The 19,384-nt window shown below is 34.2% G+C and overlaps 1 protein-coding gene across 3 annotated transcripts; it reads right to left on the bottom strand.

Annotated features, from left to right (window-relative positions):
* Positions 1–77: 77 nt before the first annotated feature.
* inpp5ka (inositol polyphosphate-5-phosphatase Ka) lies at positions 78–12,260 on the bottom strand. Of its 3 annotated transcripts, XM_048160925.1 has the most exons (14): positions 12,103–12,260; positions 11,768–11,842; positions 9,345–9,449; positions 9,129–9,237; positions 7,263–7,379; positions 7,001–7,176; positions 6,691–6,802; positions 6,384–6,493; positions 5,101–5,127; positions 4,307–4,541; positions 4,081–4,218; positions 3,794–3,877; positions 3,587–3,691; positions 78–1,150 (listed from the first exon to the last, which is right to left on the bottom strand). In XM_048160925.1, the coding sequence occupies exons 2-14, from the start codon at positions 11,830–11,832 to the stop codon at positions 1,070–1,072; spliced, it is 1,464 nt and encodes a 487-aa protein (XP_048016882.1). In that variant the 5' UTR covers positions 11,833–11,842; positions 12,103–12,260; the 3' UTR covers positions 78–1,069. The 3 variants fall into 3 exon arrangements, with proteins under 3 accessions (XP_048016882.1, XP_048016883.1, XP_048016884.1); XM_048160926.1 differs by lacking the exon at positions 5,101–5,127; XM_048160927.1 differs by lacking the exons at positions 5,101–5,127; positions 11,768–11,842; positions 12,103–12,260 and adding an exon at positions 9,840–10,525.
* Positions 12,261–19,384: the final 7,124 nt, after the last annotated feature.

The raw sequence follows: 19,384 nt of genomic DNA, 5'->3' as shown, positions 1-19,384 counted from the left end.
CATATTCTCCAAACTTTCCCATCTGACAAAATACTCAAAAATTTAAAAAATTAGACATAAAACAGGACCTCTATATGTTTATCCTTCACAACCTCATTTTTTTATTAAATTTTATTTTAAATAGCATTTATTTCATGTCAACAGTATGCATTTGTAGTTGTTTAGAAAATAAAAACTTTTGTTTACAGAGAAATTTTGTTTCTTACAGTATTTTACCTTTTATACAGTATAATCTGATACAAATATATTCTATTTATACATTAGCATTAGTCAAACATTAAATAAACACATTCTTAAGCCAAAAGAGGGTATATCTGTTTACCGTTTAAGCATTCTGTACATAGTCTGTTTATACTTCAAATGAAAGTAATATCTTATTGTACTGACCACAAAAATAGAACTGGTTCAGAAGATCCTTCAGTTATTCACACTCAATTTCAGTGAGACACAAATAATATAATAATACCACTTCAGTATGAGTTACAGTCATAAATAGATCCACATAAAGTAAACAAGTGCCATGAAAGTACACAATTAAATTGTGCAAATGCAGTCTTTTCTTAACAGTGTAACAGTCTGCATTAAGACGGAATGGAATGGAAACAAGGACAACATAGGCAGCAACAGTAAACATTGAAATTTTGATGTACAGTGGACTAATAAAACGTTTTGTTTGAAAAAGTTGAACACAGACTAAATGATTTAAGAGAATCTGGTAATAGTAAGGCTGTGGTGTGAATTAATTAATCAAATAATTAAATAAATGAATTACATTACTGGTACATTTCTTTTCTTAATTTGTAACATCTGTTTTTGATTCAATTTCAGTAAATACAGAACAAATTTAAATGTGCTTACTTAGAAAACCACAATCTATCTGGGATGGGTCCCACCAGCTTGCTACAATTTAAAATATACTGGCTGTGATTTATAGTATTTCCTGGTTAAAAGAGAAAAAAAGAGAAAAAAACAATACTGTTTCACATACAAATAAAAGCCCCATTCTGGATTAAAATTGCACTTGCTTAAATCCACAGGTATGTTTGGTTTTTACATCTTTGTCTTGGTCTTAACTGGAAACTGTTTCATCAAGTCCGTTGATATTTTCAGCCAATAAACCCTCTTCAATCGCCGCTCTGGATTCCTGCACCTAAAAAGTAAATTCATTTTGATTTTTATACCCTACCACATGTAAAACACTGAAGCCAACACAAAATATGTCTTTCAAAACATACAGTCATAACAGTATTTAAAAGTAATTATTTACATAAAAACTGGACTGGTCATATTCTACCATAAATAAATTGTAATACATGTTACCATAAATAAAATTAAAGCAATTAATTATGTACAGTTTTGGGTGTAATGCATTACTAAGCAATTAATTACTGTTAATTAAAGTGTTAATTACTCTTAAAAGGCACAATATGTAATTTTTCGCCACTAGAGGTCACACAGGTGTAGCTTCATGATGCCTTGATTTCGCAGAATCTTGGGAGGTGTTGTCTTCACGTCTACAGCCGGTGGAAAAGAATCCGACGGGACTCGGGCGGAAATATTCATGGATGAGCTAATGTATTGATGAAGCAGGGTGTATCTTAAAGCTGTTGGAGTGGAACGAGGCCGCTGGAGCGATTGCTAATGAGAGACGAGCGTGACACACGGCTCGAGAGGAGTGGAGCTTTTATTATGCCGCAGACGACCGCTTCGCTTCTTCCGGTCATGTGTATGTGGGGTAACGCAGCGCTGTTTAGACACATTTGTGTGTTGAAAGTTGTTATAGTGCTACTCTGCATTCGCTCGGCAGCTGCTATGAGACACTTGTTGCACACTGCAGGTAAGCTAGATCAATATTAGTCATGGTAAAACATGGTACTCGCAAACAAAAAGACATGGGGCCCTATAATACACCGGCGCAATGCGACGCAAGGCGCAGCGCAAGTGTGTTTGCTAGTTTGCGTCCGGCGCCGTTCGCGTTTTCCCATTCAGCGCCACGTCCTTAAATTAGTAAATGCATTTGCGCCAGTTAGTGCGCCCATGGGCGTGCTGGTCTAAAAAAGAGGTGTGTTCAGGCGCATTGCCGGCGCATTGCTATTTTAAGGAGCTGAAAATAGACTGCGCCATAGACCAACTCAAACCTAGTCTAAAGTCTAAAGTCAATGGCGCAATATTTTTTTGTTAGAGCGCGTTGGTAGAAACTGCGCCTCTGGGCGCGTCCACAGTGCGCGTTGACTTTGCTTATTACACACAGGGATGCGCATCACACAAACATGCCAAATATTAAAAACAAAAGGATTACAGTGTAAAAGAATATTATTGTGTAGGCTACATAAATATAAAAATGTAATGATGAATAGTCATTGCGTGTATTAGAATTAGGCTACCTATTTTCTATTCAGCCTATTACTACTTATAATGATGAACGAAATTGGCTAATTAATTGAACAATCGTGCCAATACACTCACATATATATTAACTGACTCATCGCGCGGAGCTATTTGAAAGCCTGCATCCAACACAGACGACTGAATGGGAGATGACACTCTGATTGGTTTATTGAACGTTACGCCCATTACTCATTAAGAGAATAGGGACAACCCATTTCAAAAATGCACCCCGGTGCACGGACCGTTTTTCCGTCGTTAAAATAGCAAAAGTGGATTTGGACACGCCCTGAGTGCACCTGCGCCGTGCGCTTTACACTTTGGGTTTAGATCGTTAAAATAGGGCCCTTAGTGTGTTGAGCTATATAACAATAATTAGTTTTCTGTCGATTACTGTATCAAAACAGTTGCTCACCTGTCTAATAAAACACATAATATATTAAAGCGTCTTTGGTGTTTCCATGGTTTCTACAAAGTAAACCGGAAATCGAGGGTAACACAGGTATGAGGTCATTGAGAGGCGATGCACGGACACGTCCCGAGTCCTGTTTAAAATTGCTTATTTCTCCGGATTTAAACATTCTTGGAAACATTTGGGATAATGTAAGTACACAAGTCAACAAAATATATAACACTGTTCTAGTGGTTTTTGGATATTTTAATCCAAAAAATCTTACATATTGTGCCTTCAATCTTGTAATTAATTACAGTTACTTGTGATGTAATTTCATTAAATACTGTACAGACGTAGAACAATTCTATATAAAACATTAGTGGGTTTAACATCAAAATTTTACATCTAACAGGGAGGGAGCGTGAGATTTAAAGGGGCCGCAGCCTGAATCAGTGCATAGTTAATGATGCCTCAAAATAGGCAGTTAAAAAAATTAATTTAAAAAAATCTATGGGGTATTTTGAGCTGAAACTTCACAGACACATTCAGGGGACACCTTAGACTTATATTACATCTTGTGAAAGAATGTTCTAGGGCACCTTTAATGTCTATCCTTGTATTGTTCAACTTTTCGAGGTTGATATGAGTTTTAGAAAGTAATTAGTAATAAGTAATCCTATACTTTTTAGTACAGTAATCTAATTACACTGCTGAAGATGTAATTAGGAGCTAATAATAATTACTTTTTTAGAGTAACTTACCCAACACTAATGTACATACGAAATACAGAAGCAAAAGTTTACTCACCTTGAAAGGTTGACTAATACCCACAATGCACTGCAGGTTGCTGCTGTAATAGCACAGCACACATTCTCCCCCAAGAACTGGAATTTCATCTTTGTTCACATAAACCTGTGAAAATAGACAATATAATTAGCTAAATCTACTTAGTTGATTATGTGAAAGAAAAAAAACTTTATCTAACAAGAAATGCAGAGAGCAAATGTTGCAAACCTGAAAGAGCTCATCATTTAAAGACACCTGGTCATCCTTCACCCAAGTGTATGTGATATAGTCCGAAACACTTTTAAAACCAACCTATGAAGTGACAAACACAAGTTCGATATTAAAGAAACCCCGGATAAATCTAGTTCACAATATTTTATTATTACTATTCTAACCATACACTATAATATACTATATATTACAATTTATTATTTGCATTTACCATTACCATTATTTATTTCACCTGCAGTCTGTGACCCCATCGGGACAGAGCACATTTTGGGAACCTCTCTCACCTTATATAAACCAATCCAGTCCCAGGCACTGGAGGGAAAGGACTGAAGAAGTCTGTATGTTATGAGGGCGTCGAAGTCGGCACTCCACTCTCCTTCAGCACAGACCTGCACCAGTGGCGTCTCGAACATCTTCCTCAACTGATAAAGATTAATGGTCATTCTTGTAGTATTTTATGACACAAAGGGTTAACGACAATTGTTTTAGCCAAACTCGGTGATGCCCCACCTCCAAGCGGAAGATGCCAATGACAGGCTTATGGTCGCTAACGCCATACTCCATTTTACTTGTGTAATAGTCCTGGGTCATTTTCAGAGGGAACTCATCCTCAAGTTCCCCCTTCAGTTGTTTCTTTGGATCCTCTTCATTGTGACCGTCTTCATCAATATCCTCCGGCGGCAAGGACTTGGGCTTCACTTGCCAGAGAATCCTGTCACACCACGCAGGCTTGCGTTTCTTACCACTAGCCAAACACAGATAGAGGAAAGCAAGATTCAATCAAATATATAATAAAGTTGTGGGTTTGAATCCCTTTTCCCTTTTAATTTTTTATAAAATATACAAATCTTTTTTCTTTTTTTTTTGCACCATAAATACATCCAGTAAGTCAAAAAGCGAGCCAAGTCATCCACATGCTTTGTGACCATGTATGTTGCAAAGATTTGAACAGCTACTAGAAACGACAGCTGACTAATACTTTAACACTTACACTCTTTGCAACACACAACACCAACTAAGTCCAAACACAGACTGGATGTATATGGATGTTAATGGTTTATTTCTGGTGGTTCATTTCAGCAGTAGATGAATGGGTGTTACAGGACGGGATGGGCGGCACACAATGCATTGGTCTGCATTAAAGTGTGGATGAGGTCTGTCAGCTCTAGGGCAAAAAGAAAGTCTTTCCGCTCTCTGACGGAAATGCTACAATTAGGGAAAAATTCATGGAATGCTGGCAGAAGGCTAGACAAGCAGGGGAGGAAGGTTCAAGTTAAGAAGCACATGGGAAATTTAAAGCTTACTTAAAACCAAACCATGTCTTCTGTACCCTGCAGGGGTGAAAAGATAGCACGGGTCAACATCTGACAAGCAAAAACAGTCCACGTGATTTCAGTAAATGAGGCTTTGTTACGTCATAAGTGTTTTGAAATTTCAATAGTTCATGTGACAGTAGACAACAGTTCACGTCACGTGGCAGTTTGATACACGCTCCGAACCACTGATTCGAAACAAAAGATTCGTAAAGATTTGTAGCTTCATTAAGCAGTGTTTTGAAATCGCCCATCACTAAATATTGTTGAATAAAGTCATTATTTTGTTTTTTTTTGGTGCACAAAAAGTATTCTCTTCGCTTCATAACATTAAGGTTGAACCACTGTAGTCACATTAACTGTTTTAAATATGTTTTTAGTGGTTTTCTGGACATTGAAAGTGTTAATTGTCTTGCTGTCAATGCAGGCCTCACTGAGCCATCGGATATTATCAAAAATATCTTAACTTGTGTTCTGAAGATGAACAAAGGTCTTAAAGGTGTGGAACGACATGAGGGTGAGTAATGAATGACATTATTTTCATTTTTGGGTCAAACAAAATATTTGACTGCATTATGAAAAGTGCTCTCTAATTGACATGTGGTTGGAATGGAGAGAATGAAAATAATAATAAAAAAGTAATTTAAAGGGCATAGCAAGTTATTACATTTTAATTAAAATATTTCATTCAAATAACATACAATAATATAAATAATTTACATTTTGACAAGAAATGTGTTTTAAATTTTAATTTCACGTTGACCTTAAAAACCAATGACTCTCAAAAATAATGACAATGAAAGTACAATACACTGCAATTATGAATTTTGTGCTGACTATTGATTGTCATACAAATAATAGCGATTAAAGATTTAATTCTGTTTTGTTTATGTCACTTTTATGTCATTGTGAAAGCCTAATATTTTTTTTTACTTGGAATTGTAAATAATAATACAAAATCTAATAATATATGCCCACATGATTTATTTTAATGTTTACTTTAATACTTTAATGTTATATTTTATTATATTATATTATATTATATTATATTATATTATATTACAGTCTGATTAAACACACAAGCCTTCATTTCATATGAAGGAAAACCTTCAACAATCTTTGTGTACTTTATAACAGTGTTTTGTTTTTGTTTTTCTTTCTATTGTGGTTAGCTCAAATAATTTTGATTAGAATAATCACGATCGTACAATTAATCAATAATCGTGCCAGCCCTATATACTGCAGGATATATTGTAAGAAGTTGTGTCATTTACCTTGAGTCGTAGGTATCCGAGTGCAAATCAAATTTATAGGTGGGCTGAAAGTCGAGAGGTCCCTCTTCAAACTTCTGCAAAGTAGCTTCCTTCTGTTTCATCATGGTGAGCTGGTGAGATATTGACATGCACAGATGCAAACATACATTATGGCACAAATTAAGCGAGTTACTAATTCTGGAACTGCAAATAAATGATTTATACATTAATGCATTTTTCATTTACATGTATAGACATTGTTACTACATCTAATATACAGTAGAGTGACAATTTATTTCACTAATAAAGATTTGAGAGTGTTCAGTACCTGATCTTTAGGCCAAAGTAGACTGAAACGCTGGCTGGTGATGCAGTTCCTTACAAAGAGCATACCATGGTCCTCGATACGAAAATTCAAATCCCCAAACCAGAACACAACCCTAGAGAATGAGGTGAGAGAATTCATATGCAATAAAGAGCAATATAGATAAATGATAAGGAATAATGATAAGAATTGATAACTGATAAGAACATAATCAATAAAAGAATATGCAAAATAAGAATGAAAGTAAAGCTAAAGAAATGTACAGTATGCTTTTTACGTGGTAATTATTCATAAAATATCATCATGGACTGACTTGTGGTCCAAAATGTGTGGCGAGTTTTTGGTGTCAAAGGTCTGAGCATCCAGAATATACTCAAACTCATCCACCCTCTGAGAGGCGTAGTTCATGTGGGCACTGAGGTGACAGTTCAGGAAGCAGAGCATGTGACCGTAGAGGGACAGACGGATAGACACGCCTCCTTTATTACCCTTTAATTTTAAGAAAATTAAGATAAATTTTTCAGTAAGTATATCAAGAGATGCTCGCTTAAGTATTTGTATTTCAATAGTCTTACCCAGTAGCCGTAGAGGCCTGTGCGGGTGTAAGTGACCTGAATGTCTCTGATAAAGGGGACGTGTTCCAGCTTGGAAAAGAAAAGCAAGAGTAGACCCTGCATCCGTATTGAGGACACCTGAATGGGCCACAGTAAAACAGGAAATACGACAACATATTTATAAAGTGTGCACTATTTTCTATGCTAAAATTATTCCTACATATTATAAATATAATTTCTATTCATCACACACTAATCGTCAATATTATATATATATTTCTTCTCAATATTCAATATTTTTTTCTGTTTTCTGTTTTTTTTTTTCAAGTTTTCTGTTCATGTGTATGGTTTCAGTTGTTAATGGAAATCCAAACTGTTTTTCAGTTCCATATTTTGGCCAACAGTTAAAATGATCTAAATTATATATAATTATATGAATTATAATATATTTTTTATTAAATATATAAATAAAGATATAAACAGTTAATTGTAGCTATTAATTAATTAATTTATTACAAATTTATGATAATTGTAATTATATAATTAAGCATATTATTATAATTAAGTAAGGTGTGTGTGTGTATATGAATTATAATATAATTTATATTAAATAAAAAATAAGAAAGTATATATATAAATATAAACAGTTAATTGTAGTTATAAACTATATTTATTAATTTATTATAAATTCATAATTGTATTTATGAATTCACAATTTAAATATTGTAATTATTGTAATGCATATACAAATATATATTAAAATGTAATTTACACTGCCCTCCAAAAGTATGGAAACCCCTGGCAAAGTGTGGTTTTGGACAATATCAGCATAAATCCTTATCATTTTTTGGTGCAAATACATTAAAGTAACTTGACATTATCATTGAAGATCAGCAATAATAATTTTCATTTTGATTACATAATAATGGCAATATATACATGTCAAAGTCAGACATGCCCCTTTGCCAGCTGTGATGTCTGGTTACTGGTTTAAACTTGGCCCAGGTTTGTAAAAGATTTTTGGGTCCGCACACCTTAATAGCTTCAACAATTGATTGCCAATTAAGTTTAGAATACAATTAACCAATTAAAACCCAGTTTAGGTCAGATAGCTGCTAATGGTGGATATTTTTATGAATCAAAATATACTGTATAAACTGTTTATGTAATAAAATATGTTTTCGTAGTTTGTGTTGTCCCTTATCAGTGCAAAATTATCAAAAATTAAAAAGGATTCATGCCAATATTGTCCAAAACCCCACTTTTCTAGGGCGTTTCCAAACTTTTGGAGGGCAGTGTATATTATATACACATATATATTGTATATATATTGTGTATATATATATATATATATATATATATTGTGTATATATATATATATATATATATATATATATATATATATATATATATATATATATATATATATATAAAACAGTTAATTGCAGTTATAAATTATATTTATTCATTATGAATTCATAATTGTAATTATATAATTCAATATATAATTAAAGTGTGTTTATATATAATTTTTATTATATTTATATTAAATATATTGTACATTTAAATATTGTAATTATTGTAATGTGTGTATGTATATATATGTATATATACATACATACATACATACATATATATATATATATATATATATATATATATATGTGTGTGTGTGTGTGTGTGTGTGTGTGTATATATATATCAATTAATAAATATGTATGTTTGTATTAAATCCCCTAAAATTTCCCATGCATGTCTACCTGTCTGAGCAGCTCTATATATAAACCAATAAATAAAGAAACCAATCGTCCACTAGTATTTCATAGTGAATCACATGATGAGCATATGAACAAAAGCATGTTAGTATAAGGCAGACAGAATCAGCACCTTGATATAACCCAAAGGGGCCAGAGTGTTCATGAAGAGATGACTCCAGGAGTCCTCGAAGGCCAGATCTGTGACAAACTTGAGAGGTGCAGCCTTCACCTCCTGCAGACTGAACCAGAGCAGCATCACAGACATTAAGACATTCAGACCACATATTTCATTCATCATTATTTACTTTATGGTGTGTCCGAGAGACCTTAAGATATCAAAACTCACCCTATCACATAGAGGTCGGGTTTCTTCGGGGAGCTGAGCTGAAGCAGAGAGTTCACATCTTCAGGAGGCTCAGCTGTGCCCACATTCCACGTGACGACATACAGCCTGTGGATATAAGAAAGAAAGATGTATTCAGTTCAATAATAGAATTGTTCATTCCCCCTCCTTGTGTAATTCATTTGGAAAAACTCCAGGTTGTTCTCACATAACTGCTCAGATTAACAATAACACCATTTCAACTAATTGGTCCAAGAAATTGTAAGCATATCAAACTGCAGATTAGCATCTTAAACAGCTCAATCCGTTAAACCATTTTTAAAAACTACAGACTAATATCTAAGGTTTAAAATATCTCATCCCCTCAAAATCATTGACTCAAACAGGATCTCTCTGGAAAAACAGAAAAGGTGTTCAGTCACCACAAAACCAGAGTAGAAACCAGCAGTCAGGTTTAGATCTGCCAGACACGACAACAAGAGAAGTGAAAGACAAAACCTGAACTGGTCTTTCTTAGGTCGGCCCGCAATCTGCCTGCAGACGTGAAAAGCCCCATCTAAGGTTTTAACCACCTGCGCGTCCAGTTTATCGTCGGGGTCCAGATCGTCCACACAGGTCATGAGCATCGCCAGACGCTGTCGCACATGCAGACGGCTGCTGGTGGACTGCGTGCCGGTGCTGGCCATGCTGGCCATGCTGTCGGACCGCGCTCGCATCTTTTCGTTAAAATATTCAGCTATTTCTTCCATATTGCTTGACAATGGCTGGACACGTGAAAATAGCACTCAATTGTCGAGACAGATATTACGTCCCGGGCATCAGGGAAGCAAAGGCAGTTATTCCAGAAATTATTAATGCAGTAAAATGTGTGACATAGGCTGTAGGGGGAGTAGAAGGAGGTGGAAGCGTAGGCGGACCTTTAGATTTAAAGATTAAACCCCTAATCTGGTTTATGAAGAGCTTACATGGCCCACCCAAACACTTTCAATTTAAACTGTACAAGAGGAAACCTCAATACTGCATTTACCCAATGCATGCAATGGACATTTTGTTTCTAATACATTTCTCTGACATCAACTTCTGATCTTTTAATGTTATTTATACTTACATTTATATAATTTACATATACAATGCTACTTGAAAGTTTGTGAACCCCTTGCAGAATCTGCAAAACATTAACTATTTATATATAAAAATAAGAGTGATCATACAAAATGTATGTTATTTTTTATTTAGTACTGTCCTGAATATGATATTTGACATAAAATATGTTTATATATAGTCCACAAGACAAAAAATTAGCTGAATGATCCACTGTTTTTTTGTTTGTTTGTTCTCTGGACTATATGTAAACATATTTTATGTCAAATATCTTATTCAGGACAGTACTAAATAAAAAATAACATGCATTTTGTATGATCCCTCTTATTTTGTTACAATTATTAAAATTTTGCAGATTCTGCAAGGCGTATGTAAACTTTTGAGCAAGACTGTATAATACATATAAATATATATGTGGCAAAAAAAACATATATATAACATATGGACTCGTCTGGACTCGATGATGGTGGGATCAGATCTCCGTGTGGAGCATATTGGTTGTTGTCAGACTCCTTATGCATAAACTGATATTTCCTACTGACAAACTACAGCAAAAGATATAAATAATTGGCTTAAAATATATATATATATATATATATATATATATATATATATATATAGACAATTTTAAAATGTCCCTTCAAGAACAATATATTAAGGAAACACTGGTAGCCAAAATTAGGAATCGTATAACATTTTGGTTTTCCATAAACAACTGAAACCTCCCACATGAATAGAAAACTTGACTGACTCTATATATTATAGAAATTACATTTATAATACATATACTATATATTGTATGGAAACTAGTGGCCAACTTATGGATCCGTAAAACACTTTGGTTTTCCATAAACAGCTGAAACCCCCACATGTAACACCAAAGTGTGTTGAGAAAGCTAATCCTAATGTGCTTATCCCTGCTTTATTCTTTCACCATTCCAGCAAACAAGAGACTTAACTGTTCACCTTGTGTGAGAATTCTGGATGTTGAAACATAAAAAGAGCTTGAGGTCTTTAATCGATAACCTTGTGACAAAATTACAACATCTAAAATGATTACAATACATGTTTGTGCTGAAACTCTGAATGGATCATTGTTTACCGACATCTGTGCATTGACATCATGAGAATATATGTTAAAAGTATAATTTTGTGGCTTGGTGCTAAAAGATTTATGCTGGAAATCCAAAGGTTGTATAACTACTGTGATAGGTAGATCACTAGTGTGTCCTTGAACAAGCCACTTGCAATAGAAAAGTACACAATACAATAATTTATGATAAGAAAGCATATATGCTAAATGAAGAATGAGATGGAATATTTACCCAAAAGTGTCCATTTTAGGCTCCAGGCTGACAGAATTCAAAGCACTTGACAAATCTTCCTCCATCCTCACCAACCTGTCAATCGTAAGAGCAAGTTTTCTCTTGAACCTGTTCTGCATCTCATTATGTGCATCAAAATGCATCGTAATATAATATTTACGTTAAAATATTTTTAAGCGAAGAGTAAGACGTCAGGATTATAGTCAATGTCAAATGTTGCATAAAAGAATACAGACTGACTACATGCAGCACTTCTTATATGCTGAAATATCTAAAATGCAACATATTAGTGGCGAAATAAAGAGTCAATATGTTTAAAACAGTTTTCAAACTACCTTCTGCAATCTTCGTTTGTCTTCGCTTCCGCAGTCTCACAGTCTCTGTGGTGTTAAACAATTAGTGGAGACAAAAATATCCTGTAACATCACGAACTGTGCACTGTATTTACATGAGAGAGGCTGTGTGAAACCACACACAAACATTACCCGGCCATCGATGGCTGCTGGGAAGTTAAAATAAAAGTCCTAAAGGGGCGCCACAAAAGTGAGGTACTACAGTGTGCATTAAACTGTTTAACTTTTAAATTATGTAAATTTAACATGGTCTTATTAAAATGCACTTTTGCAACAAATTTTTGTACTTCACAGAAAATTACACAACTTGTGTTTCGTGAACAGCTCAATAGTTTGTTATATATTTAATAAAATAATAACAAAATATTTCAATTTATAAATAGAATATATTGAATAATAAACATGCTTTATGCATGCATTTTTTTAAATAAATAAATAAATGCTAAAGGAAAATGCAAGGAGCCAAATGTAAAATTAAGGGTCTGTTAATTTTTTTTTTTTCTTTTATGAAAGACAATTGGTTAGCAAAATGTCCCTTCAAGAACAATGTAAGATCCAAGAGAATAATTTTAATTTTGTTTAACGTTTTGTGCTTAATAATAGGCCTATCTGTTGGTTATTATTTTGAGTTATTCTTTATATATATATATATATATTTTTTTATATATATATTATTTATTTATTTATTTATTTATTTATTTTTTAATTTTATATATATATATATATATATATATATATATATATATATATTTTTTTTTTTTTTTTTTTTTTTTTTTTTTTTTTTTGTTCTGGGAACCCCTAGGGCTGCAAGTGCTAGGGGTCCATGGAAATATTTAAAGAAAAACAGTGTAATAAAGAGATAAATAAAAATATTTTATTTAAATTTAAATACAAAATAGATTACAACAAATAAATAATTTTTTTATTAAAATAAGAATTTTAATTAAAATTATTAAAATAAGAAATTAAGTAAATAAATGAGTAAATAATACATCTAACTACGGAAGAGGATTAGGGCCAAGCAATAATAAAAAAATTAAACCATCTCGAGATTAAAGTTGTTAAATTTCGAGAAAAAAGTCGAAATAAAATGTTGAGAATAAACTCGTTAAATTACGAGAAAAAAACTCGTTAAATTTCGAGAAAAAGGTTGAGATAAAATGTTGAGAATAAAGTAATTAAATTACGAGAAAAAAGTCGAGATAAAATGTTGAGAATATAGTCATTAAATTACGAGAAAAAAATCGTTAAATTATGAGAACAAATTCGTTAAATTATGAGAAAAATGTTGTTAAATTTCGAGAAAAAATTCGAGATGAAATGTCGTAATTTAATGTCGTAACTTTTTTCTCGAAATTTAACGACATTTTTCACAATTTAATGAGGGTTTTTTTTATCTCTAGATGGTTTTATTTTTTTATTATTGCTTGGCCCTAATCCTCTTCCGTATCTAACATTACAGTGCTAATAGAAAAAAATATGTAATATTTTCCCAATGATATTTAGATGTAATTATATTTTTAATTTTTCACAATATAAATTGGGCCTTTATACAAAAAAAAAAAATAGATGCCTTTAAAATTTTAGGATGGGGTCCCTCGCACAAGGATGATCATATTTTTGGGGTCCGTAGCATCTAAAAGATTGAAAACCCCTGATCTAGACAATTGTTGTCATTAGGCCAGTTCAAATGACACTCTAATCACAAGTAGGTGGTTACTTTACCATTCAGTAGTGGCAGCTGCTCTCCCGACATCACCTTCTTCATATATCTTCCTGGCAGATGTGGGACATGATCCATTCCACATTATAAATCTGGGAAGTTCCCTGTGGCCTCATTCTGACATGATTCACACTCATTCAGCATGTTTGCATTTGTTCACAGTGTTGCTATATAACCCCTGCTTCCTTTTCAACAGTTCCAAGGTTGCCATCATTTTCATGGCTAATTTTGAAACGTGTATTTATTGCTCATCATGCCCAATTCTTATTCCTTTTAGAGGGAAAAGCTGCCCATAACTGTTGGTCTAGGATCTGTTTTCTTCGTAATAATAGCATATTATTACTATTAGCGAAAAAGAGTTGGCAAGCGATCCAGAGCGTGTCTGTAGTGTTTGACCCTATGGTTTGCTCTCTGGAGAGTGTAAAATGATTAAATTTCCAACATGTTTTTGACACATTTGTTGATTTTTTGAGTTCTGCATGCTCACAAATCCTCTCTAACAAAGTGTAGACATTATGTAAATAAGAGATTAATTGACAACTGACACAATGATAATCATAGGCTTTAGGACAAGAAATACCCTCTCTAATTTCAGGCCGAGTCCAAACGTAGGATTTTGCTGCATAGGTCAGGCAATTGTATTTATATGTGTGCCATGCCAAATCAAGCAGTATGCTTGCTTTTCAGTTAAAATTAACAGCGGTTTGTGAACGTAGATGCTTTAATAATTCAGGGGCTCAAGTGATGAAGCGTTACACTTTAGTCTTTAGTTCAAATCCCACTAAGGGGAGTTGTGGCCTAATGGTTAGAGAGTCGGCCTTGTAACCTGAAGGTTGCGGGTTTCAGTCTCATTGTATGGCAGGAAATGTAGATGAATTAACAGTGCTCTCTTCCATTACCCACAACTGAGGTGCCCTTGAGCAAGGCACCTAACCCCTAATCGGGTGTGTCTGTGTGTGCACTTGGATGGGTGTAAAGCAGAACACAAATTCTAAATATGGGACACCGTACTTGGCCACGCCTTGTTTGTCCTGGTGCTGGGCCTGCATCATGTCATTTACACCCACAGTTTTTGAAATAGAGAGTATCATAATGCATTCTTAGTCATTTATAATAAGAATTGAGTGGACAGATTAATATAAACCTCTTTCTCCTCGCTACAAGACATGAGGATATTTCAACAAATTTAAGGATCTGATCTCAGTTCCTGGATTTGACTGGTGCCCATCATCTACAGTTTCTAAGAAAGTGTAGGAGTTCATTACATCTCCTTTGATGAAATAGAGCCTGGAGAGTTTTGGCCCCAGGTTATGAATTACATCCATCACCTTCTTAGTCAGTGTTTTTACATGTCTCTGCTTGAAAATTTTGAATTATTATAGCACTGAAAAAAACACCTTGCACAGTATTTGAGACAGCATGGTCTTCTAAAAGAACTTCGTTCATCTTCAGAACACAAATTCAGATTATTTTTGATGAAATCCGAGGCCTCCATTGCCAGCAATGTCACTGAACCTCTTAAGATCCAGAAAGCTACTAAAAAATACTTTTTGTGCGCCAAAAAACAAACAAAATAATGACTTTTCAACAATATCTATTGATGGCCGATTTCAAAACACTGCTTCATGAAGCTTTGAAGCTTTATGAATCTTTTGTTTCGAATCAGTGGTTCGAAGTGCCAAAGTCAAGTGATTTCAGTAAAGGAGGCTTTGTTATGTCGTAAGTGTTTGAAATATCAATAGTTCACGTGATTTTGGCAGTTTGATTCGCGATCCGAACCACTGATTTCAAACAAAAGATTCATAAAAATTCGAAGCTTCATTAAGCAGTGTTTTGAAATCGGCCATCAATAGATATTTCTAGCTTTCTGGATCTTGAGAGGTTCAGTGACATTGCTCTCAATAGAGACCTCACTGAGTCATTGGATTTCATCAACAATATCTTAATTTGTGTTCCAAAGATGAACGAAGGTCTTACAGGTGTGAAACAACATAAGGGTGAGTAATAAATGACATAATTTTCATTTTTGGGTGAACTAACCCTTTAAAGGGGACCTAAAATGCCCATTTTACAAGATGCAGTATAAGTCTCTGGTGTCCCCAGAATGTGAAGTTTGAGCTCAAAATACCCAACAGATAATTTATTATAGCTTGTCAAATTTGCCCCTATTTGGGTGTAAGCAAAAAACACACCATTTTTGTGTGTGTCCCTTTAAATGCAAATGAGCTGCTGCTCCGGCTTGCTTTCCAGAAGAGGGCGGGGCTTTAACAGCTCACGCTTCGGTTGCTCAACAATAACAAAGCTGGAGAATCTCATGCAGCCAAAATGACGACTGTCACGGTGTTCAGCCTTACATTGTTCAAACTGGAGTCGGACACTGATGGAGAGACTCAAGAAGTTACAACTTATAGAATGCAACTGGATGTTTCTGAACATGTTTCGTGATCCAACTCGTCGACTAGCATGTGCCGTCATGTTAATCTTGTGAGCAAATCCAATGTTGAATGGTCAGGCGTAAAATGACGGCATGGTAATGACACTCTACTACAACAACTCTTCCTCTTCTCTAAAGCAGCCCAACATGGTGCCCTTTGTTGCATGTTCTCAGATGCAGGGTTTTTGTAATATTAGGGTTAGTGACATCAGAAACCCAGGAAGAAGCTCATTGTAGTCCCTACCAGCCATTTGTTGTAGTCCTTAAACAGAATTCTTCAAAAGATAATATCTCCCTTTGCATTGAACTTTGAGCATCGTAACTTTGCAGACGTTGTTCATGCTCTAACAGCAACATTATACACTAATATTAAGTTAAAAAAAAGTCAATAATCAACCACCCCTTTAATATATATTTATATTTCCACCGTTGCCCAAGATATTATTCTCTTGCGTAACTGGCAGACAAAACATCAGATGATATAATGCACACGAGGCTCATTTTTACATACCATCCTAATCACCTATAATTGTGAAAACTACTTGAAGTATATTGTGTTGTTTAACTGTTTTCTGGGCATCATTACGTCAAGTGTACCAAGTGCTTTTGAGCAGCGATTTTCTTAACAAACCTCATGTAAAATCAGTGTTATTGAGACACTTGTCTGCTTAATAATGTGTTTACTTCACAGAGGTGTGGAGTAGCTGTCACGGAACACAAGAATGCAACACAGGTAATATTCCAAACAAGAGGTTTATTGGCACAATGTCAGTAAACAAGCAATGAGAACAGGTGAGTAACTGAGATATTGGTAATTGCACTAATGCTGGCAGTGAATGACAGTTCTTATCTGTTTTAGATGGTGAAGACTGGAGATGGTTGGTTCAGATGACTGAATCTGGTAGTACACAGCAAAATCCCCAGAGTTAAATCAACTCTGCTCAGAGAACATATGGTCATTCTCTACATAGAGTTAAAATAACACTGAAGCAGAGTTAAAGTTAATGAGATAATATGCTGTTTGTGGAGTTGTTTAATCAGATCCTGAGAGTTTTAAAGTCTTTTATCTTCAGTTGATTTCATCTAAGACTGTGGATGGAAGTCGTTTGTAGTTATTGTGTTTCTCTTCAGTGATTCTGCTTGTTAACAGCAGGTGTTCATCACTAATGCTCAATCATAACTTAATTAATCACTTAATTATCTCATTAACTTTAACTCTGCTTCAGTGTTACTTTAACACTATATAGAGAGGGACCATATGTACTCTGAGCAGAGATGATTTAACTCTGGGGATTTTGCTGTGATAGACAACGGAGGACTGAAGACTGACGGGTCAGGTACAGGTAAGTATCAGTCAGGTAAATGGTTCATGTTGAACGATGAGACCAAACGATGGTGAACTGATGGGTGCTGGCTTATATAGTGCATGGTTGATGAATGTGTGCAGAACTCTGGTGATTGTGAACAAATGGGTGGAGTGTAGAGGTCTGGTGCTGAGGGTGTTGCTGACTCTGACAGTAGCAGTCACATTTCAAGAATTCTGTCACTCCATTATACTGCGTTATACGGAAGACAGCTGCCATTAACAGGACATGCCTACACTTGCAGTCTTGAAAATATGTTGCTCTTTGAAACTTTGGACTTAATAATATATCTTAATACTATATATATATATATATATATATATATATATATATATATATATATATATATATATATATATTCTTACTGTAAATCAAATTTAGAGACAAACAAATGGAAATATGAAAAAATAGTAAATCTAATATCAACAGTTATTCATAACAGTGTCCTTTCCTTGCTCCTTTTAAATGGGTTCAAGGGTTTGCACCACACAAAACCAACAGACTGTTTTTCATGTGATGACGCTGCAAAGCTGCAAAAAAGCCCCTAACAGCTGTGCAAAACATGCAGAGCATTTTGTTTTTGATCATACACTACCATTCAAAAGTTTGTGGTCGGTAAGATTTTTTAGTGAAAGAAAGCTCACTAATTTTTAATGTTTTGAAAGAATATTACTACAATTTAAAAGAGTTGTTTTCTATTTGAATATATGGTCTTATGCTCACCAAGTCTGCATTGGGTTTATGAATTGCAAAACACATCAGCTATTGAGGTGGGAACGGGTAAGGTTAGAAACTTTGGTGGTATGGGTAGGTTTAAGGGTAGGGGTATTAGTGTCAAAGTGTAATTTGAATGTAATTACAGAAATTAATTACAGATGTAATTACATGCAGGTGTTTTTAAAATATAATACAATTAAAAGAGTAAGTGTTTTCAAATGATTAATTTAAATGTAAGTACATAAGGAAGTGGGTATATTTTTAAAATGTAATTTATTCCTGTAATGGCAAAGCTGAATTTTCAGAATCATTACTCCAGTCTTCAGTGTCACATGATCCTTCAGAAACCGTTCTAATATGATGATTTGCTGCTCAGGAAACATTTCTTATTATCAGCAATGTTGAAAACAGTTGTGCTGTTTAATACTATTGTGGAAACCTTGATACATTTTATTATTTGATGGATATAAGAACAGCATTTATTTGAAATATAAGTCTTTTGTAACATTATACCTGTCTTTACTGTCACTTTTGATCAGTTTAATTGATTGGTAATTGTTTACTGAAAGATGTTGTGTCTAGACTCTAAATATCTAAAATATTAGCTGCTAAATTTCCTCTGTCTTATCGTCTGTACAGGTTTAGAAGTCATATGCCAGGTCTTAGTCAAAACTGAATGTCTATGATTCATTATTCCTTTCCAGCAGTCTGGAAATATAATATTCATTTTTTAAATGAAGTTGGCATAGCATCATTCAGGCCTTAAAATAGATTTCTTGTGTATTTTTTAAATCATATATGAGCAAGTCTGAGAGGTATGTACTATGAGGGCTTCTAAAACTCTAAAATCATAATAAACTATCAAAACAAGAAGCGCTAACATGACTTTATATCCTTTCATTACTCATGTCCTTTACCAAAATGAGTCAACAAATCACTTGCAGCTAAAAGTAGCACCGCAGCAGTGATATCATTGCTCACTCAGGTGTCTTAAAAGCAGTTTTTAACCACATTCTGCTGGCTGTG

This window comes from Megalobrama amblycephala, linkage group LG16, assembly GCF_018812025.1.
Source record: "Megalobrama amblycephala isolate DHTTF-2021 linkage group LG16, ASM1881202v1, whole genome shotgun sequence".
Taxonomy (NCBI): Eukaryota; Metazoa; Chordata; class Actinopteri; order Cypriniformes; family Xenocyprididae; genus Megalobrama; species Megalobrama amblycephala.
Note: the sequence above shows the minus strand (reverse complement) of the source record. Positions and strands in the feature narration are given on the sequence as shown.

What these genes read in the sequence shown, in the direction of transcription:
- inpp5ka (XM_048160927.1), bottom strand. Translation starts at nt 10,090, where the DNA reads ATGGAAGAAATAGCTGAATATTTTAACGAAAAGATGCGAGCGCGGTCC. An exon ending in TACTTTGGCCTAAAGATCAG is followed by an intron (nt 6,494 to 6,690) that starts GTACTGAACACT and finishes ATATCTCACCAG; the next exon opens with CTCACCATGATGAAACAGAA. An exon ending in GTATTAGTCAACCTTTCAAG is followed by an intron (nt 1,151 to 3,586) that starts GTGAGTAAACTT and finishes TTTACTTTTTAG; the next exon opens with GTGCAGGAATCCAGAGCGGC.